This window comes from Falco biarmicus, chromosome 3 (genome assembly GCF_023638135.1).
Source record: "Falco biarmicus isolate bFalBia1 chromosome 3, bFalBia1.pri, whole genome shotgun sequence".
Classification (NCBI taxonomy): Eukaryota; Metazoa; Chordata; class Aves; order Falconiformes; family Falconidae; genus Falco; species Falco biarmicus.
The window spans coordinates 40,282,545-40,296,514 of NC_079290.1; the positions used below are offsets into that span (position 1 = coordinate 40,282,545).

The 13,970-nt window shown below is 36.3% G+C and overlaps 1 protein-coding gene across 5 annotated transcripts in view; it reads left to right on the forward strand.

Annotated features, from left to right (window-relative positions):
* The window catches only part of STAU2 (staufen double-stranded RNA binding protein 2), a 177,393-nt gene that overhangs the window by 79,511 nt on the left and 83,912 nt on the right, over positions 1-13,970 (forward strand). For all 5 annotated transcript variants that reach the window (XM_056333372.1, XM_056333374.1, XM_056333371.1 and 2 more), the window contains one exon: positions 1,759-1,819. In XM_056333372.1, coding sequence (XP_056189347.1) covers positions 1,759-1,819 — 61 coding nt within the window. The remainder of the gene's footprint in view (positions 1-1,758; positions 1,820-13,970) is intronic.

Below are 13,970 nucleotides of genomic sequence, written 5' to 3' on the forward strand. Positions count from 1 at the left end.
GTAATGTAAAAAAGTAAAGGCTCTGCTCTTTTCTGAGGTAATCCGAGTCCTGGAAGAAATCAGTAATGGTTGTGCAGAGCCCTGAGGAGAGCAATTTGAAAGTGTCCTGGGAGACTTTTTGCAGCTATCAGAATTTTAGCTTTATGGATGAGAACGGAGAGTTGTATGTCTTCATTTTTTCATGTTTCCATCTTTTCATTTCTTGTTGCCACTTTTATTGTCTTAGAGAGAGGAAAACCAGAGTAGATCGCATTCCTGTGAGACAGCAGCATTAAGGATAACTTACTGATGGATAAATTCTTGTTAAATTCCCCATCATGATCAAGTTAAACAGTAAAAAGAGAGGAATGAAGAGAGTTGGAAATGTTCTTCTCGTATTGTAACAGCATGCTCATACTGATTTTCCTATCATGTTATGGATGCACAGCATGGATTCATGACAAAACCACACTGTTACAGACAGCAGTAAACGCAGACCTATTGTAAATTTCATATTGCTTATTAATTTGAAGAACTTCCATGTTTTCCAGTATACATATTATCTACTGCACAGTATGATTAAAAGGAGTTGTGTGAAATTAAAGTGCATGGAGGTAGGTGACCAGTTTTAGAGTCAGGTCTAATACCTATCCTCTGTTTCCACTAAGTGTCTCCCATTTTGATTGCATGTTGCCTAGGCTGTAAGCACATTGGGATGTACATGGTGAGGAAAGGCAGGGAAACAATCACTGGAAGAGCTGCTTAGCATAGTGTGCTCTTTCCTCCTCTTTCCCAAGGAAAACGTATCATCTCATAGTCTGCATTACAACATGATAGTAATCTAACCGGTGTTCGTACAGCCTCTGACATGCAAAGGCAGGTTTCAGCCGGCTGATCCTCCTTTGTGACTCTTCTGCTTTCCAGTCAGCCCCATCTTCCAGAGCGAATGGATATGACTTTGTCATGGCATATAGACTGCTTTGCTTTGAAGTTTTCTGTTTGTATAGAAAATCCCAGTGAAATCTAAAAAGTATCATTTGTTTCACATTCGTAGAGCTGGTTGTCAATAGCTCCTAGTTCATGAGGAAGCTTGGACTTGTTTATCCAAATTTACACATAAATCTAGAAAACTACCATGTTATTTGCTGTGTAGCCTTCAGGACTGGCCTAATTTTGAACTTCTGTGTTAATTGCTCCTCTTTTCTGTGTCACAGTAATACCTGGTGTTAAACGTAGAATTATTTTGAAGACAATTAGCTTCCTCAAAATAGCAGTAAAATATAGTAGTAAAGTAATTATAGTAAAATAGTGGAAAATTGCAATCTTTTCTTGCTTCCCCTTCAGTAACTAAATGGATTCCTAGCAAGTAAATATTTTAACATTACACCCAAAGTACTTTGTAGTGTTTATGCATTCTTTCATAGGCAGCTACTAGGATCTTCTTGTTTTAGAATGTAATTTCCCTGTTGTCTGTCTACGTTTCAGTGCTGCTTGAAACATTTGATTTTAAGTCTGATTTGGTATGAGTTGAGCCTAATCTTTGGGGGAACATTTATATTTCAGTGTTAGGCAATAGTTGTTAATGTTTATTTATGAAGGGTACATTCCTCAAATAACCTGTTTTAGACAAAAGTTAAGATGTATTAGCAAAGTTTTGTGAGCAGATGTGGCAATCCCAAGTCATCCTTTTCAGAGTCTTTCAACTAAATTTATAAACATGAATGTTCTGTTTAAGAGTAGTTTGCTCTTTACTTATCTGCCTTTTTCTACCTGTTTCAGCTTGGAGAAAACAAGAGTTGGAATGGCCAGAATGTTGGGTTTCCTGAGCCAACAAGTAACAGTAAGTATTGCTTTCTAAATTTATATTTATTCTTCTTTGTCTCTGTAGGATTTGGATTATTTGAGACAATTAAAATGGTTTTTGTAAATATTTTAAGGTTTTTTTGGCAATTAGATTAATTAACTCTTGAGTGTCCTGCGTGTGAGTGTAAGTATTGAATGAGTGCAGGAACAAGGAGATTTTTATTTACTCACTGAATCATTGAATCCTTCAGGTTGTAAGGGATTTTAGAAGGTTGTCTAAACTGCCTGCTCAAAACAAGGTTGGTATAGACTTCAGACAAGTTTGCATATGTCTTTTTTCCAGTTCTCCAAGGACAGAGATTCCATAGCTTCTCTGGGCAGCCTGTTCCAATGCTTAATTATCTTCACATTGATTTTTTTTCCTTTCGTACCAGTCAGAAGTTTATAAGTATCAACTCCTGTTCTTCTGCTACATACCTCAGTAATGTTCCTGGCTCCATCTTTTTGGCAACCTCTTCTTAGGTATTGGAAGGCTACTATTAGGTCCCCCAAAGCATACCACTGTCCTCTAAGCCTGATTATCCAAACAGATTTTCATCATCTAGTAATTCATCTACCTAGACTCTAACATCACAGCTTGGATACAAGGATGCTGTCAGGAAGCCTTGACATGATGTCAAAATATTTGCTAAAGCCAAAGTAAATTACATCCGCTACTCTCCCTTCATTCATAAATGCAGTCATTTTATCATAAAAGGCAGTTGAATATATCCTTGGTAAATTCATGCTGATTGCTCCCACTGGTTTTTTTTTCTCCTTTGTGCACTCACAAATGGCTTTAAGAGGACTCACTGCATGATTTTCTCAGAGCTTAAGGTAAGGCTGACCAGCCTGCCTTTTTTTATGATGATGATGATGCCTTTCTCCAGGCATTGGAGACCTGTCCTGATTTCCATGGCTTTTTGAAGATTACTTAAGCCAGTTGACTCAGCATGCTAATTTTCATCCCATTTGGTCCAATGGACCTGTGTGTGTTGCACATTTCTCAAGACGTCCCTGACTCTGATCAGGTTCCACCACTGGTAGCTTCTCTCTTCCTTGAGCCATGTCTATAGACACAAAGGCCTGAGAGACCTCGTTGGTGAAGACTGACTTCAGTTTCACTGCAACAGGTAATGAACAGGACAGACCTTTGTGCCTTTATAACTAATTGCTTCCTTCCAGCCCTATCATCAATCCCCATCAATACTTCTAGAAGATTGCCGTTTGCATTGTCAAAATACCTAAGGGCATGGCCTGTGAAAAGTTTTCAGATCTTAACATCTTCAAATGTTAATGTATTGGACTTTGGGACAGCAGAATAAGACCTCTAGCTTTTCTCTCCTATCCTTGCAGTGTCTTGTAGCAAAGATATTTGTAGATGACATCACAACCATCTACTACACCAACAAGAAAAAAAATTGCTTTCTCAGGCTTCATCTGGCAAGTAAATCCAAATCTAGAAAGAGAACCAAAGACAAACTCACTCAACAGGAGACAAAATCAACAAAAATTGTATTTTAAACCTGTGCTGACCAGAAAACTTATTTTTCACAGATTGACCTGCTCACAGACCTTTTTGCAGCCACCACAGGCCACAATACAGAAAGAAGTTTTAATTCTGGGATGCTTTTCTAAGCACAAAAGACATTTCTAGATGCCTTCATTTCCATTCTTCTGATCTCCAAGTAAATTGTATGTCAAAGGAGATGTAGCTATCATGTCAATAAACACAGAGCATTTATTTCTGATAGTGCTGTTCAGAGACCACTGTGCTTAATCCCCTAACTCACTTTTCAAGGGTTCCAGTCTAGAGGCCACATTTGTAATAATCAGTTGCTTAGAGTGTGTCATTTTTCACTGCAGAGGGACTGTGCTATCCTTTTGCAAAATAGGAAAGGTTTGAACCCAAAATGTTATCAACAGGCATGTATTTTTTTACTGATTTTTTTAACTCTTCACCTCATAGAGGGCCTTTCTCTTCTAGGATATTTTCTTTAAAACTTAGACTTTAACTGCGATAAAGGCATAAGAGGAGAATGAATATGTTGCATATGTGTAGAGGACAGACCAGTCTTTCTTCACCTTACAGTCTCACCCAGGATGCATGGAAGACCTAGAAATGAATTTTGCTTCTCTAAATGTGTTAATGTGGTATCACCTCTGGCTGAATGAATTGCTGACAGGTCTTTTTGCATTTCTGATTGAAACCTCTGTTGGTATTTCTAAACTAAAATGGCCTTTCTGATAGAGTTATGACTCTGCTGTACTGATTGGCACTCTATTAAAGTATATTTTTATATAGAAAACCACTGTAGTAGTTTCCATACTGCGGATCTTTCAACATATAAATATCACACCATTTGTTTGTAATGTATAGGAAGGAACCACAGATTCCTGTATAGGAAATGTGCAGAATGTTTTTGTGTGTTATTTAGGTAACCAGTAAGTTCAGTTAATACCTTCCTACTGAATAGCTCTGTGAACAGGCCTGGGTTTTAGGATGTGACTGAGGTTAGGAGATTGCCACATTTGGAGAACATCTACACAGTATCACATGATATTTCTCACCAGTTTTCCATAGATATGATTATTTGTTGGAATACTGTGCTAATATTTAGTAGGGGGGTGGTCTGCCAGTATATGTTTACCTATGAGCACTTTGCCTGCTCTGCTTCTGGTAGAATATTATGTGTTAGTTATCTACACAGGGAATGCATGAAAAATCCTGAAGAACTAGTATCAGTAAGAAGAGTTTTACCTGTGCACACCCATTGATCTTCTTCTAAGCCCCAGAGTCCAAGGTAACTTCAGAGCTTTGTAGTTAAGGAGAACAGAGGAAATTTGAAGTGTCTTCTTTTAAATAAAAGAAATCACTTGCATGCATAACTTCTCGTGCACTTGTGAAGTGCAGGGGTTTTTCAAGGCAGTTCCAAGCAAGTTCCACTGTTTGAGATAAAAAATGTCACATCCCTTCAGGTATGAATATGCTAGTTTATATTTAAGAACAAGTTGTTGGTAGGTGAGTCTACTCTTGCAGTGTTATCGTTACTGTAGGAAGTTTTTTAAAGAGGGCAAATGGAGCAACTTCCTCCTTTCTGTATCCTTGCTTATAAGATAAATGTACAGTTTGCATTTTTTGTTACCCTAATACCTAACTTTCAGTGGTCTTGAAAATCTGATGCTCTGAGATTGCTACATCTACCATTTGGCAGCTCTTACTCAGATTTCCAGTAATTTTATTCCAGGAAAACAATTGTGTCCTGCTAGGACAGCACGTTGTGCACCAGTTTCCTCTTGCAGGCAGGTACTCTTTTGTTGTGTGCATAATGCACTGTATTTCAATCTGAAACTGTGTGAAATAAAACTGGAATAGTAAAGTGAAGTTGTATACTTCAGTACAACAAAAACAAAAATCATAACAGTTACATTTGTTAGTACAGTTGAAGAACAGATTTCTTTGTACCCCTACTATGTAGTTTGCTTTTGCTGAGAAATATCCTGCAGTCCCTATCCTCCTACATGCTCACTTAATGCATTTTTAGTGTTCCCTGTTAAATATACTTGAAAATTAACTTCTCCTGTTCCTCTCTATCATGTTACGTTTGCACTGGCAAAGCTTCTTCCCACAGGTTTATTTCTTTACCTTTCCTCTTCATTTCACAGTCTTAAAGATGAAACAAGAAGCTGTTGGATTCTTGCTTTGGGATATCTTAGGCATTTTTCACACGTTGAGTGTTTTTTTCCTGATACTTCTTGAAAAGACTGAGATACTGTACGCAGACCACAAGCATTTGTAGCCCATATAGGAGATGTTTACTGTCAACAGAATACTCATTTATTTCTCTGGATTTGACTTAAGTAGTTAGCAACAAAAACAAAACATGAAACAAACAAATAATCCTAATGCAAAGTGCATTTTCTTGGGAACCTGTTCTGGTTTTATATTTCTGGATGGGGTAATCATAAACATCATACAGTATGTGTTCTAGGAGAAGCTGTAGATGAGTTATGAAGAACAAAAATATATAAAAATAAAAGGAAAAAGTGACAGTGTTTTTATAGATTATATTTTTAACAAGGAAAAAATTACCCTAACTGTTTCTATATGTTCCCCACCCTCCATTTTCAAGAATATAAATTTCCTTCATCTATTTCAAGCAATTTTGGGAGTCACAAAGTAAAGTATTAAAAAACTAATAGTAAAAAAACCAAACTTTCGGAGCAATCCTACCTCTCTGTAAAGGACAGGCTCTTTGTTTTTCTTGCCTAACATTTTATTACTAGGGATTCGTTCATGACTTTGCAGTCTTTGTTCTTCAGAGTACATCTGCTCCTGCTGTTTGTTCACCACCTGAAATCATAATCATTTGTTTGTGACATCACAATTAGTTACTGTGAAGATTATTAGATTGTCACCAACAGATGATTATGATTTCAGATGGTAAATGAGCAGCAGGAGCAGATGATCTCCTAAGGAACAAAGATACTTGATCTCATGCAATTGTTCTCAGTCAAAGGAAAAAAGCAATGAGAAAAAAGCAAGTAGATATTCAGAAGAGTTTCTTAAATGGGTGATGAGGCAATCTGAACATTTTTCCATAAATAACATGTATTTCAGTATTTTTTAAATCTACTTAAACAATAAGAGATTAAGAATATAAGAAATATAAAAAATGTGAAAATATATGGTGTTATTGTAAGCCCTAACTGTATGGTTACATTCAAATACTTCATTTAGATGTTTCTTTCCAGGTTTTGGGGATAAAACAGATGCAAAATAAATCATGTCGTTATGAAATTTTGCATACTAATACATCTTCACTTCAGAGAAAACAAAACTTATGTGAACTTTATGGTTCTGGCCCTTACTAGTTTCATGAAGAGGTTTTTTTATACTCTTCTACATGTTTATTTTTCAACAGAGGATTTTGGGGAAGACTTCCAGTAGATAATTAATACCCCTGTATTTCCATGAACAGTAACTGAAGCCTACAGTTTGGGAATAAAGTTTTTCTATTGTATTTCAGACATTTTAAATGGGAATTTGTGTGTGTCATATTTTGCTGAAATATGTAATTCTTTTGGATGTATTTCAAAGGTGATTTGCAGTGGATTGTATGCAATTTTGCTCACTAAGTGCTGCTGTTTCATTGGACTTCACTTTCGAATTGCTTCCAAATGTACTAAGCTTCATCAATTATAATACACTCTTGCTAGGAGTTAGAGTGATACATCCATAAACATTTGTTGAATTATTTCTCATTTTGAATAGAAACCACAGTAACAGGGGTTGACAACACCGCTTATTTGAGAAAGCACAGGCCACGGAACAGTAGTTTTCCACCTGTTTGTTTGGTTTGTTTTGTGGGTTTTTTAGCAAGCATACTGTCAGGTGAACATTATACCATCACTGTGTGTTTAAGGGAGCAGTTTCATCAGCTGAGCCACTTGTCTACACTGTATGTCTCACAACCTTGGGTAGAGTTGCTTATGGCAGTCCGTTATGTTTAAATAACACCTCTCCTATGTTGCTGCTGAATGGATGTGCTAATTTTCAACACAAAACCAACAAAAGGATTCATCCCTTCTTCTAGCAAGGGTCTGAGATAACTAGATTTTCTTTCTAAATGAAGACATAGGAATATTAAATTTAGAAGCAGGGGAGATTTGTCCAGCTTTGTTTCTTCCCTGAGTTATTGAAGCTAGGAAATCTCTGCTGTATTTGACATTATTAATAATGTGTTATTTTTCAGTTTCATCTAGCATTGAGAATGAGTAACAATTTATCCAGAATAATACCAAATAAATACAACTTGCTTTTTTTTTTTTTTTTTTTTTGGAAGTATTTGAAAAAAACTTCTAAAACACCTAATACTAAAAAACACCTCATATTAACAAAACTGGGAAGGGAGCGTGGTTATTTTTTCTTTGCAGTTTTGAAGACTAGTGGCAAGATCCAAAATAGCATTTTTGTGGGTGAGTGGGATTTGGACACATTTCAGGTGTGTAAGACCACAACTGCAATTGGTCCTGCCTTTCCCCATGTTTCCACTTTTGAACTGCTCAGTGAGGTGCTTAAAGTACTGCAAGTTTCACTTCTTCAGGTGTGATGCTTTCTTTCTGAGTTTAGGGTACAATGTGTATTTCTAAAGTATCTAGTATTTTAAACACATGCCCAGAAAGTTGGAAGATTTAGATTTCATTTCCTTCTTCACCAGAAGGAGAGTACTTATGGGGTGCAGAGTCGTCTGTATAATGACAGCTGGCTTTTGGAGATGTGTATCTAGTGTAATTATGATTTGCAGACAGAAAATAAAAAAAAACAGATGCTGTCAAAATCTAAGAAATCCACAAAGAAGGAGTGGTCTAAAGGAATCATGTCTATCTGTTGATTTGTGAAGGAAGGTGCAAATATGTGTTCTGGTGTTCCCTGACTGGTTTTACAGGTATTATATTCTGCAAATATTAGATACAAGTTAAAAAAAAAAAAAGTGTTGCAAGCAACCTGCTGCCTGGTTCTTGAATGGTATGGATTGTGCTTATGTAAGAAACATACACGTGGGCTGTGAGGCTTGTCATTTGTACATCCTCAGGCTGAGAAGGATTCCAGGTCTGCTTTCTGACTGCTTAACTGTTAAGCACTTAATATATAAAATATATAAAGAGGGAACAGCCATCATGACATCAGTTAGCCAGCCCTGTGGATAGAGATAATTTCAGAGGAATTATCTTTTTGCTTTTCCTGGTCCCCTAAAATCCCTATATGAGTTACATTTGTTTAAGGTTGGTAGTTTATTCCTTTGAAAAAAACTGCATGTGAAAAAGCAACACAGAGCTCTTTGTGATGTTAACTCTCAAATTCATATTTATAATGTAATTATGCAAATTACCTGCATTTCGATTTCTGTCCTCAGCCAGGCAAATGGAGATGTACCATACAATTAACCTCAAGACTTGTTTCTCTAAATACATCCAGTTTTCTGGAAACTTTTCTCCTTCTCCTACTCCCTTCCCCACAACCTGGAACCCACCATGTACCTCACCCTTAGTCCAGGATAATAATGCCCTTGAAGAATCGAATCACTTGAACTAAGGCTTTATTACTGTCAGAATGAAGACTTAATTCTTTTCTCCATCCCCTTTCCTTTACATCAAACATATTATCCGTATGACTTCCACTCCCCCACCGCTTTCTCCTCCTCTGATTTCATCTTCACTTATGCTGTGCTTGTTGATGTTCCCCTTGACCTTCGTAGCTTCAGCAACCTCTCTATCTTTGTCCAGTAGACTTGCTCATTCTTTCATTTCTTCTATGTGTGGGTCATGCCTTTGTTTTCATCATCACCATTCTCATTCCCTCTTAATCTGTTAATGAATAGTCTTGCCTGCACAGGTCACCTCCAGTTACACTTAGGCACTCTCCTAATTGCTTTAGCCCCTCAAAAATCTCTTTCTTCAAGCTTTTGCAAGCACCTTGATCTGCCAGCTCACTAGCTTGATTTGCTTCTGCTCCAAATTCGCTGGTCCTCTTTACTAATAAGAATACAGTCCTTTCTTCTGCATGTAGATTGATTCTTTTCAGAACCTGCTTCATCCTAATGTTACATTATCTGGTACACCAGTAAATTGTTGGAAACTTATTATGGAGAAATTATCATGTAAAAATAATGGTGTAGGCATTACGTCTGTCTATTGGAATATTTCATTAGAATATCCTGTAGAAATTCCCCACTGCAAACACTTTTATTTTTACTAAAATCTTATGTTCCCAAGCAGGAGTAAATCCGTGGGAGATTTCAAAGGACTTTACTCACATGAGTTAAACACCAAATGTTACAGAAATATATACAACTTCAGTCTCCTGTGATACTGCAATTTCCTTTTTAGCTGTGCAGAAAATGTTCCAGTGAAATTAAGGGTATCAGGACCTGACTTCATGAAGAACTAAATAGTATTTACCTCAGTGTTGTGGTTATCTTAAGGTTAAATAAACTAGTATTTTAATGAGTGACATTATATAACACCAGTTTGTTTAAGGTCATGTAGACGAGATCTTTTGATTGAAGGATATTGTGTAATGACAAAATATTTTTTCATGTCTGAATATTGCAGTAGCTGGTAACTTAGAAATACCACAGATAGCTGTGTTAAGTAGGTAATGATTGCATCTTGGTATTTCAAGCCAAGATTGTGTGTAGACTGTTGCGGAGAACATAATGGCTATACTGTTCGCCTGTTCAGTTATTTGGCTGACGTTTTCTGCCTTCCTGCTGAGGTAATAACAAAAATTGAAAATATTCTAGTTTATAAATAGGCTTTTTAAGTGAGTGGAGTGTAGAATGATAATTTCTTTTTATGATAATGTTTACATTTTTCAGTGTTGTTACTGAAATAGTTTCTCTTTTTTGCTCCTGGTGGATTTGTAATGGGCTGTATTCTAGGGTATGTTGAGAACCTGCCAGTTCTGTGGAGAAATTATTGCAGGTCTAAGTCCTCCATGCCTCTTAAGGTTTTGTCCATTTTAACTCACATGGTAGGAAAGTCAGGATTAGGTCTGGGTCTAACTTTTCCTGATTAATGCCTTACTGCAAGATTTTACCGTGTACTTTAAGCAGCACAGTATAAGAAGGCTCTATCCGATGTGAATACAGGTAGCATAATCTGAAAGAAAGCTTTTCAATGGTTACTTATCAAGTGTTTTATTCCGTTCTGAAAATACTGATTATCTCTATGAACGATCTTTTCTTCATCCCGTGATGGTTATTTCAAACATCAGGGTGTTAAATTTAATTTATGAGCATGTCATATACATAAGTATACAATGGTTTACTTTGCATTGTTACACAAGACAGGAAAGCAGTGCTTCAGTGCTTCAACACTGCATGTGCTCTTCAGCGGTGTCAGGGGAAGTCATACATCAGCTGACGCTGCTTCTGACACACCAACAAGTATAGCTTTCCTGTGGGACAGGTGAGAGCCTAGGGAGAAAACTGTAGTTCTCAAAGAAAGAATAAAGTTGTGGTTTAGGCCAAGTGTACTGAGTGTCCATAAATGCAAAAAGTCAATGAGTGATCTCAAACCAGGAAAAGTCATTGAGTGAAGACAGAGGAAGAGTATCCCTACAGTGTTGATCAAGTAGAAAAGAGAAAATTAGCACATGCATGCAGATTGACAATACAACCTGATTCTGTAGGTGAAAAATCAGCTTTTCATGTTTTCTGATCTTCTTGACAGAAATAGAAGATTGAAAATGGGACACCAGCGGTACTGGTGTAGACACTAGTGCCTGTGAGTGTGGAAGCAACACTGTCATCACTGAATTTTTCTTAGCTTAGTAGCCCACTGCTGTGGGGTAACTTGAACTTGTCACTGTCCCTGTATTAGCAAATTCCATTTTGCAGAGTTTTATTACATTGAGGCTCATTTGGTCAAATTGTCAGTTGGTTTCCTTCCTCACCCCATTCCCCATGCAGAAAGTCCTTCCACTGACTAGTTTTGTTTTCCATGAACTCCAGAAGTTGTGAAGGTCCAGACAGTGGGGGACCCTTCTGTAGAAAGGTCTTCCTGTCTTCCCAGCCGAGGGGACCGTACAGAGAAAGGGTTAGGAATAAAAATAATACTACTCCAACAGATCTTTCAGAGATTGCCTTTATTACTGCTGCTATGAAAAGAAGTGGAATCAAAGCACTGAGATTACGCTTCAAGGGGAAGGCTTGTGAAGGATAATTGGGCCTTTTTGTATCTTAATTGTACATTTGCCTTGGATTCTAAACTTTTTTGCAGTTGTGTAGTACATGAGAGAAAGTAGACAATGGAAGTTTGAGAAATTTAGTCTTAAATAAGAGACATCGTTGGTGTGGAGTTTTCGGAGATTTCAGAAGATTGTGAGAGACTGCTAGCAATTACTGCTGAAGATGAATAAGACATGTTTTTCAAATGTTACTGATTACATTGCATAGCTAGCCTGCATATTTCTGTAGCACATTTGCCCACAGGTTTAAGTAATATAAATGGAAATTATTTTAACATGTTTCATGAATGTACCTCTAAGTCAATGTCCAGCAGAAGGTACAATGTTGTTGGTCTAAATGGTAGTGTTATAGATCCTGTGACTCCTAATAATTACGATACTACCTTTGGAATATGGTGAAGTCATTATGGAATAAATATTTAGTGGACATAAAATTCCAAATTTGTTTTAGATGAAAGACTAACAAAAATATGAAAATATTCACCAAGAGATGTTCTGAAATGCATGAAGTTGTTAGAGGATAGTATTTCTTTCTCCCATGTCTTCTATTAAAGTGCTTGTTTGAAGACTAATTAAGGTATTTTTGAAGAGTTCTTTTGTTCTTATACTTATTGCTCTGTTGATATCATACTCCTTGTCCTGTGATAACATCTTTACTAGTGTAACAAAACAGTTAAGTATATACTCTTCTACAATAGTGAGGAATGATATTTAAAAAATCCTCAATAATATAATAAAAATAGATCATGAATTACAATTAATATATACTTGATAGAAATTTTCAATGACAGCAAGTTTTTATTGGCTTTTAAACACAAGTTTGTAAGAAGCTTCGTGAAACATAGGCCCTGAATATAAAAAATTAATAGCTTGGAACTATATTAATGTAAAGTCTAGAATATTACATTACTTTGTTTTCAGAGGTAATCGATGATGGTAATATAATATCTGCCTCTCAGAGGCAATGTATGATTTAAATTAATTATTGCTTATAAAGCACTTTGAAGTCTTTAGCAGCAAGGTGTTGCATAAGTGTAAAAGTACTATTATTAATTTAACATCACCATTAAAGTCAGTACTTAGGAGCATTTGCTATACTCTGCCTAGTATCTTTTTATTCATCATATGCTGCATATTAGTTATTTTAACATTTAGAAAGCTTAGTAATCTGGAAGTATTCCAAACCATTGTTCCAGACAGCAGTTAGATATTTGGGTGGATCATGTAAAAACAGTGAAATGGCTGAGAAAGCATGTAAACTGTTTGTTTTAAGTAATATTACATCAATGGAACAGACATCTGCAGCACTGGACTTGATTTTAAACTTCTTTAAGCCTTTTTTAAGTTAACATTGTACTCTGTTTTTATAAAATTGATTTGGGGGAGCTATTATCATATTAGTTCTGAACAAGTATACTGTTTTATCTTTTGTTCAGTTTTCATTTCTGTATCTCAAATATTTGTAGGAAATTAGTTTTACAGTGGGCAGGTCTTAGGAGGTGGTGAACACCTGCCACTCAATATTATTGTTGCTGTTTGGCTTTGTAACCTAACATCAGCTATCAATATCTATATTATCTATTTTAATTTTCATGTATGTTACCTCTTACATAAGACTATTTAAAAATATGAGCAGTGATAGTCTTGGAGGTTATAACCTCAGAAGGAGGGTATAAAATCACTCTACTATACAGTGATTATGCACTATAAAATAATGTTGTGTGTTTACACAGTTGTTGTTATCTATAAGGTTATATTCTAAATTGTCCCAAATGCAGAAAAAGAAATTATAGGGACCCCATCCTCTATCTTTCTCGGTAGCATTTCTTGCATTTGTGCTTAGCTCTAGAGTTCAACTCAGGGTCCACTGGCTTTGGAACCAATTGTGAGACTGGGTAAAACACCTTTAAAGTCAAAGTTCAGGGTGCAGCCAGGCTCCCCAGCCCCGTGAAGGTAGGTGGGGAGAGGAATCAGATGAATAACAGATACATCTTTGTGAATAGTGTAAGGTTTCTGAAAGCAATATTAATTTAAAAGCTGAAAGTGTAAATCAATTAAAAGATTCACCTGTAAGCAGTTTGCTGAGTCAGCAGTGAGGAAGTTCAATTTTCACCGTGTAGTTGAAATGAGGGTATTAATTACTGGTAATATTTTTTGAGTCTTCTTGTGGTAGTCGTTTTATTTAAAATAGTACTTGCACTACTGGGATTAGAGGAATCCTTTCTAGGTAACTGGAAATTAATTTTCATCTCCTCTTTAATTTATTCTCCATTCTGAGATTAATTTAATATGTACTGCAAATGGATTAAGCATTGAACTCTTGATTTCTCTTGGGATTACTAAATCAGTTAACAAACAGGTTTATCATCCCTAGAATGGAATGCCATATGGCTCA